The sequence below is a fragment of the Pan troglodytes genome, chromosome 20 (assembly GCF_028858775.2).
Source record: "Pan troglodytes isolate AG18354 chromosome 20, NHGRI_mPanTro3-v2.0_pri, whole genome shotgun sequence".
Lineage (NCBI taxonomy): Eukaryota > Metazoa > Chordata > Mammalia > Primates > Hominidae > Pan > Pan troglodytes.
In genome coordinates, this window is record NC_072418.2 from 58,306,050 (window position 1) to 58,332,686 (window position 26,637).

A 26,637-nucleotide genomic window follows, 5' to 3' on the forward strand; every position below is an offset into this window, starting at 1 on the left:
GTGGGACCTTCAGAGCAGAGTTCATTGGAGGGAAGTTGAGGCTCTGGAGAGGAGAGGGTGAAGGTGCCAAGAAAGGAAACAAATGAACTAAGGCGCCCGGTGAAGCTGGGAGCTTCGCCAGCATCTGATTTAATTCTCATGGCAACCCTGGGAGGGAGACGCTCCCCTCCCCTGTCTGCAGATGAGGAAAAGCAGACAGGTGTGTTAGACTCCTCCCTAGTTCTGTGCTCTTCTCTAGAACAGTGACTGGGGGCAATTCTGCACCTGCCTCGTTGGGGGACAGAGAGAGGGACTCCAGAGTCCTCCAATGATGACTCAACTCTTACCCCAACAGAAATGTACCCGAAGAGCCAGGCATGGTTACAGGCTCACACCTGTAGCCCACGTGCTTTGGGAGGATTTCTTGAGGCCGGGAGTTCAAGACCAGTCTGGGCAACATAGTGAGACCCTTTCCCTACAAAATATAAAATAAAAAAAAATAGCAGGGCATGGTGGTGCATGCCTGTAGTCCCAGCTACTTGGGAGAGGCTGAGGCGGGGAGGATTCCTTGGGTCCAGGAGTTCGAGACTGCAGTGAGCCAAGATTGCACCATTGCACTCCAGCCTGGGTGACATAGTGAGATCCCCTCCCCCCAAAAATAAAAAAAATGAAATATACCCTATGTATCCTAAGGCCAGCGAGAGGTTAATATCTAGACTAGTGGCTCTCAGCTGGCAAGGGAGTGAGGGCTTTCTCATCCCCTTCCTCCCCAAAGGACATCAGGCAATGTCTGGAGACGTTTTTGGTTGTCGCAGCTAGGGGGAGGGGTTGCCACTGGCATGTGGTGGGTAGAGGATGCAGTGCAGGACAGTTGCCACGATAAAGGAGGATGCCCAATGCCAGTGGTGCTGAGACTTGGAAATCCGGCTCTCTAGGATCCGAGGGGCCAGGCATGGGAGGTGGATCCAGGGGACCACAGCCAGAGCTCCCAGCGTCCCCAGCCCCCACCGCCCCAAGGCAAGGGATATGGGGGATGCACCAGAGTTGGACTCCGGGCCAGTGACTTCCTGTCTTGGAACCTTTTCCTCATTTGGATAGTGAAGATGGAATATTTGCTTCCCAGAGTCATCTTGGGGTTGCAGCCTGCCTGAGCATAACAGTCCCCGCTCATCCACCCTCGTTTCCTGGCCCTGTGCTCCCTCTCCCACTATCCAGGCCCAGCACCCCGGCTGCGCCTGGCCGATGGCCCCCACGGGTGCGCCGGCCGCCTGGAGGTCTGGCACGGGGGTCGCTGGGGGTCGGTGTGTGACGACGCCTGGGACCTGCGAGACGCCGCTGTGGCCTGCCGGGAGCTGGGCTGCGGAGGGGCGCTGGCCGCCCCCGGGGGCGCCTTCTTTGGGGAGGGGTCTGGACCCATCATCCTGGACGACCTTCGGTGTCGGGGAAACGAGACGGCCTTACGATTCTGCCCAGCTCGGCCCTGGGGCCAGCATGACTGTCACCACCGCGAGGACGCCGGGGCCGTGTGTGACGGTGAGGGGGCTGTGGTGGAGGACCGGGAGGTGGGCGTGGTGGTGCTTGGAGAGGAGGGGCAAGTTCGGTGGGGGGGGTCCCTACGCGCCCTTCCTGCCCTCTCTCCGGACTTTCCACTCCCCCATCTTATTCCCCTCTGAATCCTCACCCTGCGTCACTGGTTCTCAGCTGGGGGTAGCTTTGCCCCCAAGGGGACATTGGACAGTGTTTGGAAACATTTTTGATGGTCACAGCTGGGGGTGGGGGTGCTCCTGGCACCCAGGGGTTAGAGGCCAGGGGTGTTGCTTAGGATCCTGCAGTGCACAGGCCGCCCCCACAGCTGAGAACAATCCAGCTCCAAATGGAAACAGAGGCGAGGATGAGCCTCAGCCCCGTGGCTGCCCTGGCTGGCCCTGCTTCCTGGCCCCCGGCGGAAGCCAGCCTTCTCCTCTGCATAAGGTCCCCCCCCGCTTCTCTGTCACCCCTAAGCTACCATGCCCTCTGCTCTCTCTGTTCCCGTGCTCCGCATTCACACCCGCTCTCCCCAGGTCAGGGATGTGGAAAGCGTGGGCTGTGTCTAGGGAGGAGGTTCGGCAGGAAGAGATCTCTGCATGCAGCCGAGAGGACTGAGGAAGGATGACGCAGGAGGTGGGGGTGCCGGCTCCGGGATGGAGGGTGTGTGTGGGTGGCAATCACTTACCCCCTGCTCCACAGGCATGCCCCTGGGCTACGTCCCTCCCACGGCCCCCACGGACAGCAACAACTCCACGCCCAGGGAGGCTGCCTCCAGGCCCCCGTCCACCATGACGAGCCAGGCTCCAGGGACGGCAGGCGTTTCACCTCCTCCAGCCTCCCCTACTGTCCTTTGGGAGCCTGGACCGGAAGCCGGTGAGTCCCTCCATGCTCCCCAAGAAAACAGGGTCCTTCCTTCTGTTTCCTTCCCTCAGCTCTGAGACTGTCTCATGGGGGGCCTCTTGCAAAGAGAAAGGTGGAGAAGAGGAGCACAGGGGCCTCGCCCAGGACATTGAGCTGGGTTCAATGCTCTGCTGTTGCGTCTGGGAGCGTGTGATAATTCTTGAACAAGGGGTCCTAACTTTCGTCATTTACCAAGCCCCCAAAATTCTGTAGCCAGTCCTGGATAAGAGAAAGGATGCTGGGCTGAGAGTCTGCTCTATTCCCGAGCTGCACGGTGTGGCTGTAGGATCCATCATGGGGTACTCAGGCCAGCTTCAAGGAACAGCCCTGCTCAAACATTACCTTTACTTTCCAGAGTCTCTGGTTCTTTAGCAAATGTGATCAATGGTTCTGCCTGCCTCCTTTCCTATATATATATATATATATATATTTTTTTTTTTTTTTTTTTGAGAGTGGATTTAATTCTGTCACTCAGGCTGGAGTGCAGTGGTGTGATCATGGCTCACTGAAGCCTCAACCTCTCAACCTGCAGGCTCAAGTGATCCTCCCACCTCAGCTTCCCAAGTAGCTGGGACTACTAATTTTTTGTATTTTTTTTTGCAGAGATGGGGTTTGCCATGTTGCCTAGGCTGGTCTTGAACTCCTGATCCCAAACCATCTGCCTGCCTCGGCCTCCCAAAGTGCTGGGATTAGAGGCGTGAGCCCCCATGCCTGGTCTCTTTCATGACTATTGAAAGGACTGTTGTTTTAAAATATAGGTGTTATTATTACCGAGGTATGGTGAGGCCAGGAGCTCAGGAGATGACAGCCACTAAAAAGATTGTGACTGACGGTTCTCAAGAGGATGGCGTGCCACACGGGGCCACACAGGGAAGCACCAGGGCCAGGCAGGAGGTACAGGGAGTGAGGGGGAAGCATGGCAGGAATCTTTTATACATTTATTTAGAGACAGGGTCTCACTTGGTTGCCCAGGCTGGAGTGCAGTGGTGTAATCACAGCTCCCTGCAGTCTCAAACTGCTGGGCTCAAGTGATCCTCCCACCTCCGCCTCCTGGGTAACACAGCTGCATGCCACCGAGCCTGGCTATTTTTTTTTTTTGTAGAGACAGGGCCTCACTATTGTCCAGGTTGGTCTCAAACTCCTGGCCTCAGGTGATCCTCCTGTCCTGGCCTCCCTAAGTGCTGGGATTATAGGCGTGAGCCACCCGGCCAGGTGCAGGGGTCTTTCTTGTGTTTTTTGCAGGAAGGAATAGGTGAGACAGGTTGAGCAGGCTTAGAATTGGTTGGTTTGAAGAATTTCAGCGGGGCCGGTGGGGAGGGTGGCGACTCAGAGGGTTGTCCTTAGTCATCTGGTACTTGGCCCTGGGGCAATGAGGACAGGTGCAGAATGGCCCAGGGTGTGAGAGCCCAATGGAGAGGGTGGTTTGCACACAAAAGGCATGCTCAAGCCATTTACCATCTCTAGGAATTAGCTAACCCTGGGAGGGGCAGTCCCTCAGGATCAGGAATGCTCCAAGATGTCAAAGCATCAGAAATACAGAAAATAAAAAGGCGTGGTTAACACAGCTGTCTCCTCAAGATGGGAAAAGGCCGAACAAAAGCAGCAACTTATTTTCACCATGATCACCATTCCCAGAGGCCTCGTTCCCCTTTTCCTGAATAATAATATCAGCTAACACTGAACGAGCATGCACTGGCTCCTGGTGACTGATGCTGTTCCCAGTTCTCTCCGTGTCTCAGTCCAGGTGATGCTTACAGCCACTGTGGTGTGGGTACTGACAGGTCTCCATGTTACAGATGAGGCAGCACCGCTGAGAAATGGGAGAGCCAGGATTCAAGCAAAAACACTTGTTCCAGGGCGCACGTTCTTTAAAAAACAATTGTGATAAAACATACATGACATAAAGTTTACCATTTTTACCAGTCTTTTTTTTTTTTTTTTTTAAACAGGGTCTCGCTCTGTCACCCAGGCTGGAGTGCAGTGGCACGATCTTGGCTCACTGCAACCTCCGCCTCCCGGTTCAAGCGATTCTCCTGCCTCAGCCTCCCGAGTAGCTGGGATTACAGGCTGAGCCACCACACCTGGCCCATGCCTGGCTAATTTTTGTATTTTTAGTAGAGACAGAGTTTCTCCACGTTGGCCAGGCTGGTCTCGAACTCCTGACCTCAGGTGATCTGCCCGCCTGGGCCTCCCACAGTGCTGGGATTAACAGGTGGGAGCCACCGGGCCGGGCCTGCTGCTCCCTGTCTTTTAAAGGACTTCCTCTGAGAAGCCTTCTCCAGCTTCCTCAGGCAGAATTTTTCTCACCTTCTCCTCGTTGTGTGTCTGCCTTGCCTTTTGGGTACTTCCACTACTCCCTTCAGCTCGCTGAGCTGTAATGAAGTGTGTGCATGCTACTTTCCCTAAAGACCGAGAGCTTTTCAAAGCAGAGGCTGTGCCTGACTCATAAACAACAACAAAACACCTTATTATCCCTGGTGGTCTAGTGGTTAGGAAAATAAAATCTAAGAAAGAAGAAAAAAACCCTTATCAAACCAATAATAATGAGAGAAAATTAAGGGTGGTGAACAACTGCATGGAAAAAGACTTATTTTAATTGAGGTGAAATTCATGTAACATAAAGTTAACCAGTTTAAGTATACAACTTAAGTGGTATTTATACATTCAAAATGCTGTACGACCACTACTATTTGGCTACTGTGAATGGTGCTGCTATGAACATTCACATACTGGTATCTGTGTGAATACCTGTTTTCAGTTTATTCTGGGTATATCCCTAGTAGCAGACTTTCTAGATTATATGGTAATTTGATGTGTAGCTTTTTGAGGATCCTCCAAACTCTGCCTGACTCATTATCCCTCATGCCTAATGCAGAAAATGGCACAAAAAAGGCCTCATGAAATACTTGCTGCCTGGAGGAAAGGATGGATGAATGGAGGGAAGGCCTAGATGGATGAGTGGAAAGGAAGATGGGGGGAGGGAAAGGTGGATGAAGAGTCAGGAGGCTGGGCGGCTTCCCCGACTCTAATTCTTTGGGTCTCTTCTACCCCAGGGTCCCCCCAGCTGCGCCTGGTGGCTGGGCCCAGCAAGTGCTCAGGTCGACTGGAGGTGTGGCATGACCAGCGCTGGGGGACCGTGTGTGACGATAGCTGGGACATGCGGGATTCAGCTGTGGTCTGCCGGGAGCTGGGCTGTGGTGGACCTCGGCAGCCAGACCCTGCTGCTGGCCGCTTTGGCTGGGGTGCGGGCCCCATCTGGCTAGATGATGTGGGCTGTGTGGGGACCGAGGCTTCACTGTCCGACTGCCCTGCTGCTCCCTGGGGAAAGCACAACTGCGCTCACAATGAGGATGTTGGGGTCACCTGCACTGGTAAGGAGGCCCTAGCTATCTGTTGACTCCAGGAGGGCTTCCTGGAGGGGAACAGTAACTAACATGGGCACTAACATTGATTGAGTGCTTCCTAAGCCCCAGCCCTGTGCTGGGTGTTTTTGCACATATAACCACATTGAAATCACATAATAAGTCTAGGGTGGTGTGTGTTATGCCCATTTTACTGATAAAGAAGCTGAGGCACAGAGAGGTTGGGTAACTTGCTCAAGATCACACAGTAACAACTAACTGGCAGATCTGGGATTCCCACTCAGAGAAGCTTCTGCTTCCTCTTCCTTCCAGGAATCAAGGAAATCTCCCACTAAGAAAGGAGCTTTAGCTTTCCTAAGATGAAAGGAAGCAGGCAGGGCACTGGGAGATGGAAAGAAGCCAAAGTGAGAGCCAGTTAACATAAACTCAGGCAATGCCTGTTATTAAATTGCAGAGGCTGAGCCAGGTGCAGGGTCCTCATGCTGGGCTCATGAATGGAATGAACATGGTCTTGGTCTTTGAATAGCTCACAGCTCATGAAGAGAAATACTCTAACAAATCATTGCAAACCTGTGTGACTCGTTATAGTTTGAGGTTACCAAGACCACTGTCAGACTCAATAATTTGCTAGAAGAACTCTTAGAATCAAAGAATCTGTTACACTCAGCGTTATCGTTTATCACAGTGAAAGGATACAGATTAAAATCAGCCAAGGGAAGAGGCGCCTGAGGCAGGGCTCAGGAGACAGTAGGTGTGAGCTTCCAACTGTCCTGTCCCAGTGGAGTTATGCAGACAGCACTTCATTATCCCGGCAACGAAGTGGGACAACACACATGAGGAACTGCCAACTAGGGAAGTTCCCCCGAGCCTTGGCGTCCAGAGTGTTCGTGGGGACTTGGCCACGTACATGTGGCTGACCATAAATCACACTGTTAGCACAGGCGATCTGGCATGGCCCAAGTGCCCCAGGGAAAAAAATCTCTTATCAGGCAAGGTGTTCCAAAGGCTTCGAAGTCATCTCCCAGGAGCCGGGGAAAAGGCTAAACCTTTCTTTGGGCAAGGTTAATCCTTTACTGCACACGTGTGCTAATCAGAAAGATGGAAGATGGAGAGTGGTGTCTCAAAGGATGGAGGCATCACCTCTGCTGGAAGCTACGGCTCTTCCCTCTGTCCCCGTCTTCCTGAGGGCCACGGGGGCACCACAGAAGGATTCTGAGTTCGGGAGTGGCCTGTCGGACCTGGGTACCCCACTGGTGGTCAGTAAGAATTGACAGGGAGGTAGGGAGACCTGTCAGAAGGTATAGGAAATGAGGCCCTGACTCAGAGCAGAAGCTGAGGAGATGGAGAGGAGAGGTCAGGTGTGAAAGGGTGAGGGGGTCAGTTATGTCCAGATTGTAAATGCCAAGAAGGCGGGGGCAGTGTTGGGTTTGGCTTGCCATAGGCTACCCGAGGGTCTAATATGGTGTGTGGCTCATAGGAGGTGCTCAATAAATATTTGTGACAATAAATGAATGAATGATGAATGAATGGGAACTGGGTGAGTGACTGGAGAGAAGGAGGGGCCTGGGTAGATGATCTTGTCATCATGGTGTCTCCATCTTCTCTTCCTGCCCCACTCACCTTCCAGAGCCCCCAGGCCTGGACTCCATCTCAGACCCCTTCAGCTGGAGCTGGATTCCTGGACTGGGGAGAGATCGGGATGCCTGGCTCCCGGGAGAGCTGGCCACCAAGCCCTCTGCAAGTGTGACTGCCAGTGTTCTGGAGAAAACAACCACGAAGGCCCCAGGGAAAATGCCTAAGAGTACTAAGAAGTGGGTGACAAAAAATGCAAAGAGACCAACCACTCAACCCCCAGTGATGCCAACCACGAAACACTCCAGGGCCCAAAGCCCCCCAGACCTAACCTCACAGACCACTACAGCACTGACCACTGAGGCCTCCCGAAGATGTACCTCTGAGTTTACCAGAAGGCCGACCGTGGAGGCCCCCCAGAGATGGACCTCTCACACCACTGCCACGCTGACCCCTCAGGCCCCCCGAGAACGGACCACTAAGACCATGGCAATGCTGACCACTCAAGGCCCCCAAGAAATGACCTCTGAGTCCACTATCAAGAGTATCCCTCAGGCCTCCCTGGAGCCATCTGCTGAGATCCCAGAAGGGTCTCCAGAGTCACCCAAAGACCCGGCCCCCTCTCCCAGTGTTAGCACCACTGGGGAATCAGGTGAGTGGCCGTGAGGGGTGTGGGGAGAGAATGGGAGAGGCTGACCCTCCCTCCTGACCTAAGGGCCTTCCACGCAGGCCTGTTCCGGGTTCGTCTGGCCGATGGGCCCAACCGCTGTGCTGGCCGGCTGGAAGTGTGGCATGCTGGACGCTGGGGAACAGTGTGTGATGACAACTGGGACCTTCGGGACGCCACTGTGGCCTGCTGGGAACTGGGCTGTGGAAAGGTCCGGCCTCGAGTAGGCAAAACCCATTACGGCCCTGGGACTGGGCCCATCTGGCTGGATGACATGGGCTGTAAGGGAAGCGAGGCCTCACTGAGCGACTGCCCCTCGGGGGCTTGGGGGAAGCACAACTGTGACCACGAGGAAGACGTGGGGCTCACCTGCACTGGTACCAGGGCATGGCGGCGGTGGTGGGGTTGTCGGGGGTGGCCAGGAGAATGGAGTCAGGGTGGGGCCAGGTGACGGCACCATGGTCGACTCTAAAGAACTGGGTATGAGGGGTCGGGGTGGGGAGATCCCAGAGTTGCTCCAGAAGATTCCAAAAGGGGAGGGAAGAGCAGCAGCAAGGACCTCTGAGAAAGAGGATGGGGTCAACCATTACCCCAATTTCTCCAAAGGCTACACAGACTATGACGATTATCCCCCCTGGACCTGGGACCCCACCTCAACAGAGGACCTGGCCAAGGGGACTACCACAGCGGGGGTACCTGGACACACTCTCCCCTGGAGGACCACCCGGCGCCCGGGTAGCTCCTCCCCAGCAACAAGGCGCCTGCCGGACACAGGTGAGAGGCCTGATTGGGGTGGCCATGGGGGGCCTCCATAAACCTCCATTCGCTTCCCTGCAGGGTTTCCAGAAAGACCCTTCTCAATGAGCTGGCTGAGGCCTCGGGGCACCCTGGAAAGGTTTTCCTTGGCTCCTAAGACCCGAAACGCATTACCTCCTTGGGCTCAATGGTGACACTTCTTCAGAGCCAAGGACACCATCTAAGAGATCAGGCTAAGCTCAGCAATCCTGAGCCCATGGCCCTCCTGTAAGCCACACAATATGCAAGCCTGGGGCCCTCAGTCAAACCCACAACCAAGGGCCATTCTGTCATCACATCATCGTCCCCACCCCAGCTCCCCCAGAGCAAGCGAAACCTCACCCATTCCTGAAGCTCACGCTCTGGTCCGGGCCTGGTGTGGCTCAGAGGTGGGGACTCCTGGAGTGCAGCTTCTCTCCTTACCCTGGCCATCCCCTCCCTCTGGCCAGCAGAATCAGCCTCCAGGGCCACAGCTCCATCCCCCTCTGCTCTGTGGCCTCTGTCTTGCTGCTGCAGCTCCTTCCACACCTGGGACCACGCCCCGCTCTGGCCCCCACATCACTGCCACCACATTCTTCTGCCTTTTTCTTTGCCTGTCTTCCTTGTATCCCCATCTCTCAGGATCCCTGTGAATCCATCTCTGCTCCTGTTTCTCACTTGCTGTTGGTCTCTTTTTTTCATTATCCATTTCTCACCCTCATCATCTCTATCTCTGTATTGACCAGGATGGAGTGCAGTGGTGTGATCTCAGCTCACTGCAGCCTTGACTGCCCGGGCCCAAGCGATCCTCCTGCCTCAGCTTCCTGAGAAGGTGGGACTACAGATGTGCGCCACCACACCTGGCTCATTTTCAATTTTTGTAGAGACGGGCTCACTATGTTGCCCAGGCTGGTCTCAAACTCCTGAGCTCAGGCGATCCTCCTGTCTCACTCTCTCAAAGTGCTGGGCTTATGTCTGGGTTTATAAGTGTGAGCCACCATGCCTGGCCTCACTTCATTTTCCATGATCAAATTCTCTATCTTTTCTTCTCTGTGCCAATCTCTTTTTGCCTTTCATTTTCAATTTCTCACACTCGTCTTTATGCCGTATTTTTTTCATGGTAATTTCTTTTGCTCTCTCTCACCATCTTTCTCATTTTTTTTCTTTCGTTGTCAGTTTCATATTCCCATCATTTCTTTTTCCCTGTCTTTCTTTTTCAATTTCTCACCCTCATTACCTCTATTTCTCACTCCAGTTTTCGTGGTCAGTTTCTCTTTATTTTTTTCTCCCTTGTCCTTCTGTCTTTTTGTTTCATTATCAGTGTCACACTCTCATCTCTGTTTCTCACCTAGTTTTTCCTGGTCAATTTATCTGTCTTTCCCCCTCAGTCTTTCACTTTTCTTTCAGATCTCACCTTCACCACCTCTGTTTCTCACTCCATTTTTCATGGTAAATTTCTCTCTCTCTTTTTTGAGACAGGATCTTGCTCTGTTGCCCAGGCTGAAGTGCAGTGGTGCGATCTCAGCTCACTGCAGCCTTGAACTCCCAGGCTCAGGTGATCCTCCCACCTCAGCCTCCTGAATAGCTGGGATTACAGATGCACACCAGCATGCCTGGCTAATTTTTTTTTTGAGACAGAGTCTTGCTGTGTTGCCCAGGCTGGAGTGCAGTGGCGTGGTCTCGGCTCACTGCAACCTCCGCCTCCCGGGTTCAAGTGATTCTCCTGCCTCAGCCTCCTGAATAGCTGGGATTACAGGCGTGTGCCACCACTCCCGGCTAATTTTTGTATTTTTAGTAGAGACGGGTTTCACCATGTTGGCCAGGCTGGTCTCAAATTCCTGACCTCGTGATCCGCCTGCCTCGGCCTCCCAAAGTGCTGGGATTACAGGGGTGAGCCACCGCTCCCGGCCTGATTTTTTGTCGAGATGGGTTCTCACTATGTTGCCCAGGCTGGTCTCAAACTCTTGGGCTCAAGTCATCGGCTCGCTGCGGCCTCCCAAAGTGCTGGAATTGCAGGCGGGAGCCACTGGGCCCAAACTGTTTCTGTATCTTCCGTCCTCTTGTCTTTCACTTTCAGTTCTCAGCTTCGCCACCTGCTTCTCACTCCATTTTTCACGGTCGGTTTTGCTATATCACCTCATACTCTCATCGTCTCCATTTCTCACTGCGTTCCCTCCCCAGGCCCAGGGCTGTGGTATCTTTTCCTTTGTCTCTTACGGTTGTTTTCTGAGTCTCCATCTCCCGCGCCTTCCCTGCAGTCTCCCGCGTGCTCTCTTCTCTCTCCCCCTCGTTTCTCTCATGGTCAGCCCCCTTCCCTCCGTTTCTGTCTCCCGCGGGCTCCTCTGGCCGTTTCTCACCGTCCCCGCCGCCCTCGCCGCTCCCTCACGGGAGGTTTCACTCCCCACCTAAGGGGCAGCGTTTCTGTCCTCCCTCTGTGCCCGTCGCAGTCGCTGTTTCTCCGTCTTCTCCCTCCCTTCCACTCTCCCGCCCTGCTCGCCGTCTGGGACTGCCTGGGTTTCTGCCTCTGTCGCCCCGCGCCCCGAACCTGTGCCCTCCTGAGAGGCGCAAGCCTCCCGCTCCCGCAGGAGAGTCTCGCCGCAAGCGTCCTTTCCCGCCCTTTTTTTTTTCTGGCGCTCAGCACGCATGCGCAAGCGCAAGCGCCGTGGGCCCGGGAATGGAGGGACGGGATGGGGCAGGCGTTCATCTGCCTCGCACCTCGTGACGTCACAGGCGCGTTGCGCCTCCTGATTGGCCAGCCGGCGCATCGCCCGCGGTAATAATAGCTGGGCGAAGGGCAACCAGGCCCCAAGAAGCGGGCCTTGAGGTGGGGAAAGGGAGGGAGGAAGCAGGCCCTAGAGGCGCCGTGACTTGGGGGTGGGTGGGCTCCAGCTGTGAGTTAGAGCTATCATTCCGTTTCCAGAGCCGGAAGCGGGAGCTCCGAGAGGTGATGCTCCTGGTTCAAGGACTGCCAGGGTTGCAGCGCCTCCCTAGCCCATGGCGCCCCCTCGTGGTGGAGGCGGGCACGTGCCGGGCACAGCGGCTGCGGAGACAGCGGGTCCGGCCTCGGGACCCCTCCCGTAGGGTAGGGAGGCAGCCAATGAGCAGAAATAAATGCAGAATTACAAACTGCGCCGGTGAAATGAAAAGACAGCCATGTGTGCCACCTTATCAATAGGAAGACTTGGAGGCGTATGCGGGGTGGGGTGGGAGACGAGGCAGGCATGCATTCTTAGCTTCAGGAGCAACGTAACCTTGAAAAAGTGACTTGGTCTCTTTGAGTCCCCGTTTCTTATTTATATTGTTTTATTTATTTATTTATTGAGACGGAGTCTCGCTCTGTCACCCACGCTGGAGTGCAGTGGCGCTATCTCAGCTCACTGCAACCTCTGCCTCCCAGGTTTAAACGATTCTCCTGCTGCAGCCTCCTGTGTAGCTGGGATTACAGGCGCACGCCACCACACCCGGCTAATTTTTGTATTTTTAGTAGAGACGGGGTTTCACCATGTTGGCCAGGCTGGTCTCAAACCCAACCTCGTGATCCACTCGCCTTGGCCTCCCAAAGTGCTGAGATTACAGGTGTGAGCCACCACGCCCGGCCACCTGTTTCTTTCTCTGGAAAAAAAAATGGGGCGCCAGGGTTGTTGGAAAAGTGGAACGAGAGCTCACCTAGTCTGTGCTGGGCATGCATGACCCCAACTGCAGGCCATAGAAACTGTTGCTACACCTGTGTTTCAGATGGGGTAAAAAGTGAGGCTCAGAGAAGTTTAACTTAGGAGCCACGATTATAACCTGTTTTAAGTGATTTCACACGTTTTGCTCCTTGGATTGGGAACCATATGCTAAAATAGAAGCACGAGTCTGGAGTCCGACTCTCCTACTAGGTTCCAATCGTGGTTCCAACCCGGATTAGAACTAGTTGGGTGACTGCAGGCCCCAATTCAATGAATAAAATGTGTGTGAAATCGTTTAAAACCGCAGAATATTGTTTGTTAGGGTTATTTGCTGAAAACGAACAACAGCTGCAGGATTTCAGGGAAGGAGCGATTATTTGTAGTAGAGAAATCAAGGAAACCTCACAGGGGAGATGATATTATTTCATCAGCAGGCCACAAGGAGAAATGAATTCTCAGAGAAGCAAAGGGTGGGAGAAATTTGCATTGCCAGAAATTTTCATCGGTGTTATCCATCTCTGCTAGACTTTAAGCTCTGTGAAAGATCTGTATCTATTTCAATTGCTGCCATAATACATCGCCACAAATTTAGTGGTTTAAAACAACGCAGACTTATTATTTTGCAGTTTTGTAGGTCAGAAGTCAGACTCGCTTAGTGGGCTAAGATCAAGGCGCCAGCAGGGTGGTTCCCTTTGGAAGGCTCTAGGGGAGAATCCATTTCCCTGCCTTTTCCAGCTTCTAGAGGCCACCTGCATTCCTTGGCTTGTGGCTCCATCCCCCATCATCAAAGCCAGCAACATTGCATCTCTCTGACCTTTCCTCTGCCTTCGTATTTTTCTCTCTCACTGTGGCTTGAAAGGTTCTCTGATTTTATTTATTTATTTATGAGACAGAGTCTCACTCTGTCGCCCAGGCTGGAGTGCAGTGGTATGATCTCGGCTCACTGCAGCCTCTGCTGCCCAGGTTCAAGCAATTCTTATGCCTCAGCCTCCTGAGTAGCTGGGATTACAGGCGTGTGCCACCACTCCCGGCTAATTTTTGTATTTTTAGTAGAGATGGGGTTTCACCATGTTGGCCAGGCTGGTCTTGAACTCCTGACCTCAGGTGATCCACCCGCCTTGGTCACCCAAAGTGGTGGGATTACAGGCGTGAGCCACGGCACCCAGCCAGTTCTCTGAGTTTAAGGACTTAGATTGGGGCCACTTGGCTAATCAGGATAATTTCTCCATTTCAAGGTCTGGACCCTTAATTACATCCACAAGTCCCCTTTTGCCACGTAAAGTAACATATTCACAGTTTCTGTGGATTGGGGCACACACATCTTTGGGCGAGGGGCATATTATCTTGTCTATCATGGATCTATCTGGAATCCCTAGTGTCTAGGGCAGTGCTTGAAACTCAGTAGTTAATTTTTATGTTATTTGTTAAACAAATGAATGAACAAATGAGAGATGACATTGTAAGTCTAGAGAGACACTGGAGATGAGATTGGAGGCCTGTGGAATTTGGATTTTTTTTTTTTTTTTGAGACGGAGTCTCGCTCTGTTGCCCAGGCTGGAGTGCAGTGGCGTGATCTTGGCTCACTGCCAGCTCTGCCTCCCGGGTTCACACCATTCTCCTGCCTCAGCTTCCCGAGTAGCTGGGACTACAGGCGCCCACCACCATGCCCGGCTAATTTTTTGTATTTTTAGTAGAGACGGGGTTTCACTGTGTTAGCCAGGATGGTCTCGATCTCCTGACCTCGTGATCTGCCTGCCTCGGCCTCCCAAAGTGCTGGGATTACAGGCATGAGCCACTGCGCCTGGCCGGAGTTTGGATTTTTATGAAGCAGCATTTCTTCAGGCTTCCTGGATGATGGAGTTTGGAGATACAAACGTCAGTTCGTGTGTCAAATGCCTACTGTGTGACAGAGCATGTACTAACTACTGGGAGGTAGTGTTAGGGAGCAAAGCAGGGGAAGGGGCAGGGGAGACTGAGGATTGCAGTTTAAAATAGGATGGCCAGGTGTGGTGGCTCATGTCTGTAATCCCAGCACTTAGGGAGGCTGAGGCAGAGGGATCGCTTGAACCCAGGAGCTCAAGACCAGCCTGGCCAACATGGCGAAACCCTGTCTCTACTAAAAATACAAAAAAATTAGCCTGGTGTGGTGGTGCATGCCTATAATCCCAGCTCCTCGGGAGGCTGAGGCAGGAGAATCGCTTGAACCTGGGAGGCGGAGGCCACAGCGAGCCAAGATTGTGCCACTGTACTCCAGCCTGGGTGACAGAGACTGTCTCGAAAAAAATAAATAAATAAAAATAAAATAAAAAATTCACCAAGCAGAGGCGTGCTCCTGTAGTCCCAGCTACCCGGGAGGTTGAGGCAGAAGAATCACTTGGGCCCTGGAGGTTGAGGCTGTAGTAAGCCATGGTCAAGCCACTGCACTGCAGCCTGGATGAGTGAGACCCCGTCTCAAAAAAAAAAAAAAAAAAAAAAGAGACATCTTACTAAGAAGGTGCCATTTAAGTGAGAAGGCCCTGAGGCCCTGAGGTGGGTGCATGCTCTGCTGGTTCAAGAAATAGCAACAAGGTGGATGGGACTAGAGCGGAGTGTTGGGTGGAAACGGTGGCAGCGGGGGAGATGGGGAATGGACTGTAGGGGCCAGCGTGGATGCAGGGAGCCCGGGAGGTCCAGGGGAGAGTGACAATGGCTCTGATCAGGGTGGCAGTGGAGACCAAGGGAGATGTGGATGTATTCAAGCCATATTCTGGGGTTTGAGCTGATGGAGTTGAGTGATGGGTTGGGGACAGTGAGGAGAGGGAGGCAGGGAACGGGTACCTTTTACCAGGTCGGGGAGCTCTGTGAGGTGGGGGCACAGCAGCCAGAGTGGGGATATCAGGAGATATTAGCTGTGCATCCTGGAGGTCCAGGGAGCGCCTGGGCTGAGGATATAACTTAGCGAGATGGAATTTGAAGCTGTGGGAGTGGATGTGACTGCACAGATAGACAGCTGTGTCTAATGTAGTTCCCGCCACTGCCAGCTGGGAAGCCGGGGAGACCCGTGCTTGGGGTATCACCGGAGGTTTATCACCCTATGAGGTCGTGCAGGGAGAAGAGGATCCAGGACTAAATATGAGATTAACTTTAGAGGTTGGAAGTTGATGAGGATAATGGTAGCTGCTATTTTATCGCGTGCTCTCCATGGGCCAGGTGCTGTTCAAAGTGCATCCTGGGGTTAAACTCCCTTCCTCCCCATGCAGCCTTGTGAGGTGAGTCCTATCCTCAGCTTGATTTTACAGATAAGGAAACTGAGGTAGGGAGAGGTCAGGATTGCAAAAGGCTGAACTTGGATTCAGACTCCAGATTCCACACCCTTACTGGCTCTAGCCTTGGAGAGTGGGAAGGACAGAATTAGGTCTGTAGAATCCAGGGCGCATACAGCAGGGATGGCCTCATCCACAGGGGATGGGGGAGGCCTCCTGAGGGCGTGGCCTGTGGACTAACTCCTATACAGCAGGGATGGCCTCATCCACAGGGGATGGGGGAGGCCTCCTGAGGGCGTGGCCTGTGGACTAACTCCTATACAGCAGGGATGGCCTCATCCACAGGGGATGGGGGAGGCCTCCTGAGGGCGTGGCCTGTGGACTAACTCCTATACAGCAGGGATGGCCTCATCCACAGGGGATGGGGGAGGCCTCCTGAGGGCATGGCCTGTGGACTAACTCCTAAAGGATGAATAAAGGCTTGCCAAGGAAGGAAGGGGTGAGACTTGGGAGATATGTACCCAGAGGGAAAGAGAACCATTTAGAACCAGGTAGATCTGCTGGGGTCTGGAGCTGGATGCTGTCCCTTAGCTGTGTTACCCCAAGAAAGTTTCTTGCCCTCTCTGGGCATCAGTTTGGCCATCTGTGTGAATCAGCAGCCTCCCCAGCCACCCTCTCCCCATAAGACCAGCAAAAATGACACCGTCTGACAGCATGAAGGCTGTAGGATAAAGGTGTGAGTGAGGATCCCCATGCACTTAGCGGGGCAGGTTCGCAGTATCTAAGGAGATACATCTGCTTCCATACAGCAATTCCACAACGAGGCGTTGAGAAATTCTCGCTCATGAGCCTAAGGACATGGGCACAAAGAGTTCACTGAAGCCATATTTGTGACAGCAAAACACTGGGAGTAACCTAAATGCCCATCAACAGGAGCATAGATTAATACCCAGCTGTATATCCATGCAATCGAGTAGTACGTAGAGGTTCACAGAATGAGCCAGAGTTATGTGTATCTTTTTATTCTTTTTTTTTTTCCAAGACGGAGTCTCACGCCTGTAATCCCAGCACTTTGAGAGGCTGAGGCAGGCAGATCACCTGAAGCCAGGAGTTCGAGACCAGCCTGGCCAACATGGTTAAGCACTGTCTCTACTTAAAATACAAAAAAATTAGCTGGGCATGGTGGCAGGCGCCTGTAATCCCAGCTACTAGGGAGGCCGAGGCAGGAGAATGGCTTGAAACTGGGAGGCGGAGGCTGCAGTGAGCCGAGATCTTGCCATTGCACTGGGCAACAAGAGCGAAACTCTGTCTCAAAAAAAAAAAAAAAAAAAAAAAAAAGAGAAAAAGAAAAAAAAGAAAGAAATACGCGTATGAGAATGAGAAACCAGATTTCCGACAGTGCATTCTGAGAGTGCACAGGAGGCTGCCATTTTAAAAGGAAGACGGCTTCAATTTGTGTTCTTTTTGTTTTGTTTTTTTGTGACAGGGTCTTGCTCTGTCACCCAGGCTGGGGTGCAGTGGCATGATCACAGCTCACTGCAACCTCCGCCTCCAAGGCTCAAGTGATTCTCATGCCTCAGCCCCCCAGTTAACTGGGACTACTGGTGTGCCCCACCACACCTGGCTAATTTTTGTAATTTTTAGTAGAGACGGGGTTTCAACATGTTGGCCAGGCTGGTTCTGAACTCCTGGGCTCAAGTGATCCACCTGCCTTGGCCTTCCAAAGTGCTGGGATTACAGGCGTGAGCCGCCGTGCCCAGCTTGATTTGTGTTCTTCATGGAGTCTTCCTAAAACCCAACATCTTGAAAATACATCTTTTTGGTTTTTTTAGATGGAATTTTGCTCTTGTTGCCCAGGCTTGAGTGCAGTGACATGATCTTGGCTCACTGCAACTTCCGCCTCCCAGGTTCAAGTGATTTTCCTGCCTCAGCTTCCTGAGTAGCTGGGATTACAGGCACGTTCCACCACGCCTGGCTAATTTTTGTATTTTTAGTAGAGATGGGGTTTCACCATGTTGGTCAGGCTAGTCTCAAACTCCTGACCTCGTGATCCGCCCACCTCAGCCTCCTAAAATGCTGGGATTACAGGCGTGAGCCACCATGCCCAGCTGAAAATACATCTTTAGTGATTCACTGCTATGGGTTTTTTTCCCTGGACTATTTTTTCTTTTTTCTTTTTTAATTAATAGTACCACTAATGGTGGTGTTTTTGTTTTTGTTTCTTGGTTTGCTTTTATGTTTGTTTGATTGTTTGTTTTTGAGAAGGAGTCTCACTCTATGGTCCAGGCTGGAGTACAGTGGTGTGAGCTCAGCTCACTGCAACCTCTCCTTCATGGGTTCAGGCGATTCTCCCGCCTCAGCCTCCTGAGTAGCTGGGATTACAGGTGCCCGCCACCATGCCCAGCTAATTTTTGTATTTTTCGTAGAGACAGGGTTTCACCATGTTGGCCAGGCTGGTCTTGAACTCCTGACCTCAGGTGATCTGCCTGCCTCGGCCTCTCAAAGTGCTGGGATTACAGGCGTGAGCCACCACACCCAGCCATTACCACTAATGGTTTTTCAGGTTTCCTAATGGGTATGGATATCTGGTAGGATTTTATAGCTACCCTTTTAAGGTGTCTAATAGAAATGGAAATGTATTTGATTAAGAATGGTTAATAATACGAAGGCATGACGGAGGTGTCTGCTGTGCCTGGCATCAGGGTGAAATTTGACCCTTGTTCTATCAGCGTGCAGTGTCTTAGCAGGTAACGGAGCAAGGGATTTCTGTAATTGGGACCACTAGCCACAGAGCTCAAGGCGACATCGGTCAACTTGCCCAAGGTCTTGGACACTGCCCTTCTGCCTGGTTTTGCATTTGGAATGAGAAAACATCCTAACGGGCTCAGTTGGGTAGGAAATGAAGAGGAAGGGAATTCGGGGTGGGGGCAGCAGCGTGGGCAGAGGCTGGGAGGTGTGAAAAGCCTGCGCATTGTGGTTGTTCCCAGTGTTTTGCTGTCACAAATATGGCTGCCGTGAACTCCTTGTACCCATGAATCCCTGGGCTCATGGGTAAGGGTTTCTCAGCACCTCCTTGTGGAATTGCTTGTGGAAGCAGGCACGTCTCCCTAAACACTGCAAACCTGCCCTCCTAACTCAAGGTCAGGGTCCACCGTGAGCAGAGCATCGTGTGGGACGAGACGATGCTGGAGAAGCTGGCAGGGGCTGGTTATGAAGGAAGATGGTGTCTGTGGGCCGTGGGGACTCATGGAAGGGTTTAGGGTGGAAAGGGGCAGGTGTCTGCCAGTTTTTAAGAGGCCTCCAGGATCAGTGTGGGGGGCCAGGGTCTCAGGGGAAGTTGGTTTGATGATTCGGATAGGCAATGAGTATGGAGTGTTTTGTTCGGGTGATGAACGTGTTCTCAATTTTGATTGTGGCGATGGTCACGCAACCTTGTGAGTGGGTAAACCCCCTCAGTTGCAATTTCAAGCTGATGAATTGCATGATACGTGACCTGTATCTCAAGGAAGCTGTTGTTGAGGCCGGGCACGGTGGCTCACACCTGTAGCTCACTTTGGGAGGCTGAGGCAGGAGAATCACTTGACCCCGGGAGGCAGAGCTTGCAGTGAGCCGATATTGCGCCACTGTACTCCATCCTGGGCAGCAGAGTGAGACTTGGTCTCAAAAAAAAAAAAAAAGAAAAGAAAAGAAAGCTGTTGTTCGTATAAAGCTAGGATTGAATTATCATTCTATTCTCCCTAAATAAAATGGCATATATATATGTATATATATTATACATTTATATGTTATATAAAATTGCTATTATATAGAGATTAAGTGCATTTGGCCAAAAAAAAAAAAAAGGAAAAATAGTATTATAGAGATGTTCCAGGCAGTGAATTAATAAAGATGTTATGGTTTTTCCACCGCTAGGGCAGGAGCCTTGAGGAATTAAAATAACAAATTCCTTTTTTTTTTTTTTTGAGGCGGTGTCTCGCTCTGTCACCCAGGCTGGAGTGCAGTGGCACAGTCTTGGCTCACTGCAACCTCTGTCTCCCGGGTTCAAGTGATTCTCCTGTCTCAGCCTCCCGAGTAGCTGGGATTACAGGCGTGTGCCACCATGCCCAGCTAATTTTTTGTATATTTAGTGCAGATGGGGTTTCTCCATGTTGGCCAGGCTGGTCTTGAGCTCCTGACCCCAAGTGATCTGCCTGCCTCAGCCTCCCAAAGTGCTGGGATTACAAGCTTGAGCCACGGCGCCAGGCCCAAATGCCCTTCATTTTATGTGCTAGTTTAGTGACCGTTTCCGTCGTTGGTAGCCAAAAACATCCCAGCTGAATGGAGAAGGTCTCCACGAGGTCAGGGAGGGCTGCAGTGGCGGTGCAGTTGAGACGGGATGATGCCTGAACTGGGGCTGGCCCAGTAGGAGAGAGACGGGGAGTCAAACTCAAAGGGAAGTTGGAAGACTCAATCCTCTTCCCCATATCTCTCTAGGCAGCAAAGATGGTTACAAGCTTCCCTGGACGTGGGACACACCATCAGGAGGGGGCCTGGCTGAGGGGACCCCTACCGCAGGCAAACTAGGACCAACTCTTGGGGCTGGCACCACCAGGAGCCCAGGCAGTCCTCCAACTCCGAGAGTCCATGGAGACACAGGTGAGACACGTGGCTGGGGTGAGGAGACTGGGACGGTATTTGTCCTGGGGTAAAGAGACGGATTCCAGACTCCCCACTGGAACCCTTACCCCAGAAAGCCTCAGCAGAAATATACCCTAAAACAAAGGGTTATCGGCTGAGCATGGTGGCTCATGCCTGTAATCACAGCACTTTGGGAGGCCGAGTTGGGAGGATTGCTTAAGCTCGGGAGTTTGAGAGCAGCCTGGGCAACATGGTGAGCCCCCCAAGATATGAACATTAGCTGGGTGTGGTGGTACGCACCTGTGGTCCCAGCTGCTTGGGAGGCTGAGGCAGGAGGATCCCTTGAGCCTGGGTGCTCGAGGCTGTGGTTGTGCCACTGTATTCCAGCCTGGGTGCCAGAGCGAGACCTTGTCTCAAATAAAGATAAAAACAGAACCAAGAAGTTATTATCTAGACCACTGGTCATCAACTAGGGTCGATTTTGCCCCCAAGGGGAATTTGGCAATATCTGAAGATATTTTGGATTGTCATGGCAGGAAGTGAGAGGCTACCCATTGGCACCTGATCTGCAGAGGCCGGGGTGGTGATAAGCATTCACAATGCACACGACATTCCCCATAACAAAGAACCATCCAGCCCTAAATTACAATAGTACCAAGGTTGAGAAACCCCAGCCTAGATGGCATAAGTCACTGTGACAAATAGGAAAATGATAGGAAACCCTAGATGAGAAAGAGGAAAACAGGTGATTCCCAGAAAAGGAAGCCCAAATGGCTGAGTGTATTTAGAAATGCCCACGCTCATCAGGAACCAGAAAATACAAATTAAAACAATGGCAAGTACAGAGGAGAATGAGAAAGGTGGGTATTATCAAGTGTGAGTGAGGATGTGGGAAGACGGGCAACCCCACTGGACAGAGCTGTTTGATAAAGACAATCCAGCAGTATTTAGTAAAGTTAAGCATGATTAGGCCGGGTGCAATGGCTGACGCCTGTAATCCCAGCACTTTGGGAGGCTGAGGCGGGCATATCACGAGGTCAGGAGATCGAGACCATCCTGGCTAACACGGTGAAACCCCGTCTTTACTAACAATACAAAAAATTAGCCAGGCGTGGTGGCAGGCACCTATGGTCCCAGCTACTCGGGAGGCTGAGGCAGGAGAATGGCGTGAACCCAGGAGGCAGAGCTTGCAGTGAGCCGAGATTGCGCCACTGCACTCCAGCCTGGGCAACAGAGTGAGACTCCGTCTCAAAATAATAATAATAATAATAATAATAATAATAATAGTCAGGTGTGGTGGCAGGTGCCTGTAATCCCAGCTACTCGGGAGGCTGAGGCAGGAGAACTGCTTGAACCTGGGAGGCGGAGGTTGCAGTGAGCTGAGATCGCACCACTGCACTCCAGCCTGGGCAACAGAGAAAGACTCTGTTAAAAAAAAAAAAAGAGAGAGAGAGAGAAGAAGGGAGGAAGGGAGAAAGGAGGGAAGGAAATCTGCATGAGCTCCATGATGTAGATCTATAATTTTGCCCATTTCTCAGATGAGTGAAATTGAGGCACAGACATCAGTGACTCTGACATCAATAATTATTAGAGTGCTTATTCCATGCTAGACATTACGCTAAGTGCTTTGCACAACCACGGTCTCCCTGAGTCCTTTTGACAGCTCTGCAAGGGAGATACACTGATCATCCACAGTCTATAGCTGAGGAAGAAACTGAGATTCAAGCAGTGAAGTAACTTGGCCATGGTCACCCCGCTAGGAAGCCATGCAGCTGGGGTTTAAACTCGGACAGCCTGCCTTGAGCACAAGCCCTTTACTTAACCGCTTCTCCAATCCTGCAAACAAAGGACAAGGTGGGGAAGGGATGCGCCTGAAAGGCCCTGCCCTGCAGGAACAAGTGAAAATCTGTAGATCTGTGTGGTTCAATATGGTAGCTAAGAGCACCGGGCATGGTGGCTCACGCCTGTAATCCCAGCACTTTGGGAGGCTGAGGCAGGCAGATCACCTGAGGTCGGGGGTTCAAGACCAGCCTGAACAACATAGTGAAACCCCATCTCTACTAAAAATACAAAAAAATTAGCTGGGCATGGTGGCACATGCCTGTCATCCCAGCTACTCAGGAAGCTGAGACAGGAGAATCACTTGAACCCAGGAGGCGGAGATTGCAGCGAACCAAGATCGCGCCACTGCACTCCAGCCTGGGCAACAGGAGTGAAACTCCGTCTCAAAAAAAGAAAAAAAAAAAAAGTTAAATGAATTAACACTTTGAAAATGAAACATTTGCCGGGCGCAGTGGCCACGCCTGTAATCCTAGCACTTTGGGAGGCCGAAGCGGGCGGATCACGAGGTCAGGAGATCGAGACCATCCTGGCTAACACAGTGAAACCCCATCTCTACTAAAAATACAAAAAATTAGCAGGACGTGGTGGCGAGCGCCTGTAGTCCCAGCTTCTCGGGAGGCTGAGGCAGGAGAATGGCATGAACCTGGGAGGCAAAGCTGGCAGTGAGCCGAGATCGTGCCACTGCACTCTAGCCTGGGCGACAGAGTGAGACTCCGTCTCAAAAAAAAAAAAAAAAAAAGAAAATGAAACATTCAGTTTCTCATTACACTGGCCGCATTTCAAGGGCTTGGTAGCCACATGTGGCCAGTGGCTACTGTATTGGCACTGTAGATCACAGCGGATTCCCATCACTGCAGATGTGAGATTTCATTGCCTAGACTCTATGTGCAAACAACTTGGGTTCAAGTCTTAGCCCTGCAACTTGCAAACTATGTCTGTGTGACCTTGGGCGAGTCACCTGCCCTCTTGCCCTAATTTCCTCCTTCTGTAAAATGGGGATAAAATTGGCACTCACTTGGAAGACAGCCCCAGAAGAGGGTCAGGCTCCTCCTGCTACTCAGGCCCAAAATTTAAGGGGGTGCCCAAAACGCCAAAATCAAGATACATAATATCATAATACAGTATTTTTTAAAATGAAAATTAATGCCAAAAAAAAAAAAAAACCCATGATGAACTCGGTATCAAAAATGTAACTGAAGGCCGGGCGCGGTGGCTCATGCCTGTAATCCCAGCACTTTGGGAGGCCCAGGCGGGCGGATCACGAGGTCAGGAGATCGAGACCATCCTGGCCAACACGGTGAAACCCCGTCTCTACTAAAAATACAAAAAATTAGCCTGGTGTGGTGGCGGGCGCCTGTAGTCCCAGCTACTCGGGAGGCTGAGGCAGGAGAATGGCGTGAACCCGGGAGGCGGAGCTTGCAGTGAGCCAAGATCGCGCCACTGCACTTCAGCCTGGGCGACAGAGCGAGACTCCATCTCAAAAAAAAAAAAAAAGTCACTGAAGACAGGATCCTATCCGCCTCGCTGGGCTCCCCCTAATCCTGGCCCTGTTGGATCCCGTCTTTAGTTAAAATGTTAACTTTGGTTAACTGTGGATCTTTTGGATTAATTTTGATTGTTTAAAAATATTGCATAAAAACGCTTGAGCCCAGGAGTTCGAGGTTACAGTGAGCTATGATCTTGCCACCGCACTCCAGCTTGGGCGACACAGCCAGACTTTATCTTAAAAAATAAAAAAATCCATAAAAGTATTTATTTTGATTACTAACATTACCCTTCGGAGCCCTCTTTGGTCTCCCTGCCTCCCCCGGCTCCGCACATCTCCCAGTCCCCCGCTGTCTCAGAATCCTCCCGTATGCTGCACGCTTCTGAGCACTCCCGCCCCCTCCCGCACCCCAGCACCCCACGCATCCCTCCCTCACCCTCCTGCACCCGCTCCCGCAACCCGCGTGCCCCTCGGCATCCCCGAGTCCGCAGCATCCCCGCATCCTCCCGCAGCGGAGGACGCCAGGTGGCGCCTGGAGCCATCGGAGGACGTAGGGAGGAGGTGCCCTAGGGCCGGGTGAAGTCTGCCGGTGACCCATGACGTCTCGAGGCTCTGTGCCTTTCCATTGGTCGGCTCCTCGAGGGGCGGGGCGGGACGCGTGGTGGGCGGAGCCGGCTGACCTCAGACCGTCCGTCTGTCTTTCCTCCTCCTCCAGGTTCCCCGAGGAAACCGTGGCCCGAGCGCCGGCCACCGCGGCCCGCTGCGACCAGGACAGCGCCCCCAACCCCGTCCCCTGGTCCCTCCGCCTCTCCGGGACCCCCAGGCCCAGCGCTGACCTCTGACTCCAGTCCAGAGCTCACTCCCCACTCAGCCTTGACGTCCGAGGCGACCTCTGACGCTCCGGACACTTCACCACCCACCCCAGACCCGGCCTCCCGGACGAACCCCGACCTCATCTTGACAAGCCCTGACTTTGCTTTGTCCACCCCTGACTCCAGTGTGGTTCCCGCGTTGACCCCGGAGCTCTCACCCACGCCCTTACCCACCTTGCCCAAAGAGCTGACCTCTGACCCTTCTACACCGTCGGAGGTGACCAGCCTTTCCCCTACCTCAGAGCAGGTCCCAGAATCTGACACAACCCCAGATTTGGACACAACTCCATACTCCAGTACAGTCTCAGAATATTCTAGATCCCCAGACCCCTCCCCAAGCCCTCACCCCACTACTACCCCTGATCCCACCATGGCCCCTGACCGCATCACAACCCCTAACCCTACTGTGACCCCTCACTTCCCTACCACCCCTCACCCCACCACGACCCCTCAACCCACCACCATCACTCACTCCACCATGATTCCTGACCCCACCACGACCCCTCAACCCTTCACCACCATGCAGCCCACCACGATCCCTCATCCCACCACGACCCCTCACCCCACCATGACTCCTGACCCCACCACGATCCCTCATCCCACCACGACCCCTCACCCCACCACGACTCCTCACCCCACCACGACCCCTCACCCCACGACGACTCCTCACCCCACCACGACCCCTCACCCCACCACGACTCCTGACCCTACCACGACCCCTTACCCCACCACTACTCCTGATCCCACCACGACCCCTCACCCCACCACAACTCCTGACCCTTCCTCAAACCCTGTCATCACTACTATGTCCCTTCCAACCTCCTTGGGGACAGAACTCTCCTCTCCCACTCTAGCACCAACAGTCAAGCCCAGTCTGCACCCCCAGTTGACCTTCACAGCACCTGCCCCTCACACCTCCACATCCCAGATACCCACCTTAGAGCCCTCTCCAGCCTTGGAGTCCAGCCCCTCCAGGTCCTCCACAGCCACAAGCATGGACCCACTGTCCACTGAGGACTTCAAGCCACCCAGAAGCCAGAGCCCCAGCCTAACCCCTCCACCCACCCATACCCCACACTCAGCCTCTGACCTCACTGTGTCCCCTGACCCCCTCCTTTCCCCCACAGCCCACCCCTTGGATCATCCTCCCCTTGACCCCCTCACCCTAGGGCCAACTCCTGGTCAGAGCCCAGGCCCCCATGGTCCATGTGTGGCCCCAACACCACCTGTAAGGGTCATGGCTTGTGAGCCACCTGCCCTGGTGGAGCTGGTGGCTGCTGTGAGGGATGTGGGTGGTCAGCTGCAGAGACTGACCCAGGTCGTGGAACAGGAGCGGCAGGAGCGCCAAGCCCTGCTGCTGGGGCTGACGCAGCTGGTAGAAGCTGCCCGGGGTCTGGGGCAGCTGAGTGAGGCCGTGAAGAGACTGGCAGAGATGGCCTGGACCACCAGCATGCCTGCACCAACCACCACTACCCCAGAGGAAGAAGAAAGACCCCTGAGGGGAGACGTGTGACCCTCTCCAGGATTTGAGGGGCTTAAGACACCCCCAACCAAAAAAAACAAAAACAAACAAAAAAACCCCCAAAGTATCTAATTAAAAACAAGGTGTGAATGGTATTTTTGGGGAATCCTAGAAAGACAGAATCACAAGACTGATTTTGATATGTGAATAGCCCAGGAGCCATGCCAGGCAGTGTTGATGATGGAGATGATTATGAGGGTGGTGATGGTGATGATCATGACGGTGATGGCGACGGAGATCATGATAGGATGATGATCACTGTGGTGAGGATCATGGTGATAATGGTAAGATGGTGGTGGTGATGAAGATGGTGAAATAATGCTGATGATCATGAGGGAATGGTCATGGTGATGAGGCGGTGGACATGATGATGATGATTATGATGATGATGGTCCTGGTCATGAGGGAATGGTCATGATGATGAGGCGGTGGACATGATGATGATGATGGTGGTGGTGATGATGATGATTATCATGATGATGATGATGGTCCTGGTCATGAGGGAATGGTCATGGTGATGAGGCAATGACCATCATGATGATAGTGGTGGTGGTGATGGTGGTAATTATGATGATGATGAAGATGGTGAAATGAAGGTGATGGT

General features: G+C 52.7%; 1 protein-coding gene across 2 annotated transcripts in view; it reads left to right on the top strand.

Moving 5' to 3' along the window:
• The window catches only part of SSC5D (scavenger receptor cysteine rich family member with 5 domains), a 30,340-nt gene extending 4,212 nt beyond the window's left edge, over positions 1 to 26,128 (top strand). Inside the window, exons 7-14 of one of the 2 annotated variants that reach the window (XM_016936890.4) lie at positions 1,195 to 1,512; positions 2,206 to 2,379; positions 5,460 to 5,777; positions 7,396 to 7,992; positions 8,070 to 8,384; positions 8,614 to 8,781; positions 20,168 to 20,329; positions 24,355 to 26,128. In XM_016936890.4, the coding sequence (XP_016792379.3) occupies positions 1,195 to 1,512; positions 2,206 to 2,379; positions 5,460 to 5,777; positions 7,396 to 7,992; positions 8,070 to 8,384; positions 8,614 to 8,781; positions 20,168 to 20,329; positions 24,355 to 26,024 (3,722 nt within the window). In that variant the 3' untranslated portion in view covers positions 26,025 to 26,128. Of the gene's footprint in view, positions 1 to 1,194; positions 1,513 to 2,205; positions 2,380 to 5,459; positions 5,778 to 7,395; positions 7,993 to 8,069; positions 8,385 to 8,613; positions 8,782 to 11,701; positions 11,788 to 20,167; positions 20,330 to 24,354 lie in introns of those variants that run through there. The other variant, XM_054674185.2, reaches the window with a different exon arrangement.
• Positions 26,129 to 26,637: the final 509 nt, after the last annotated feature.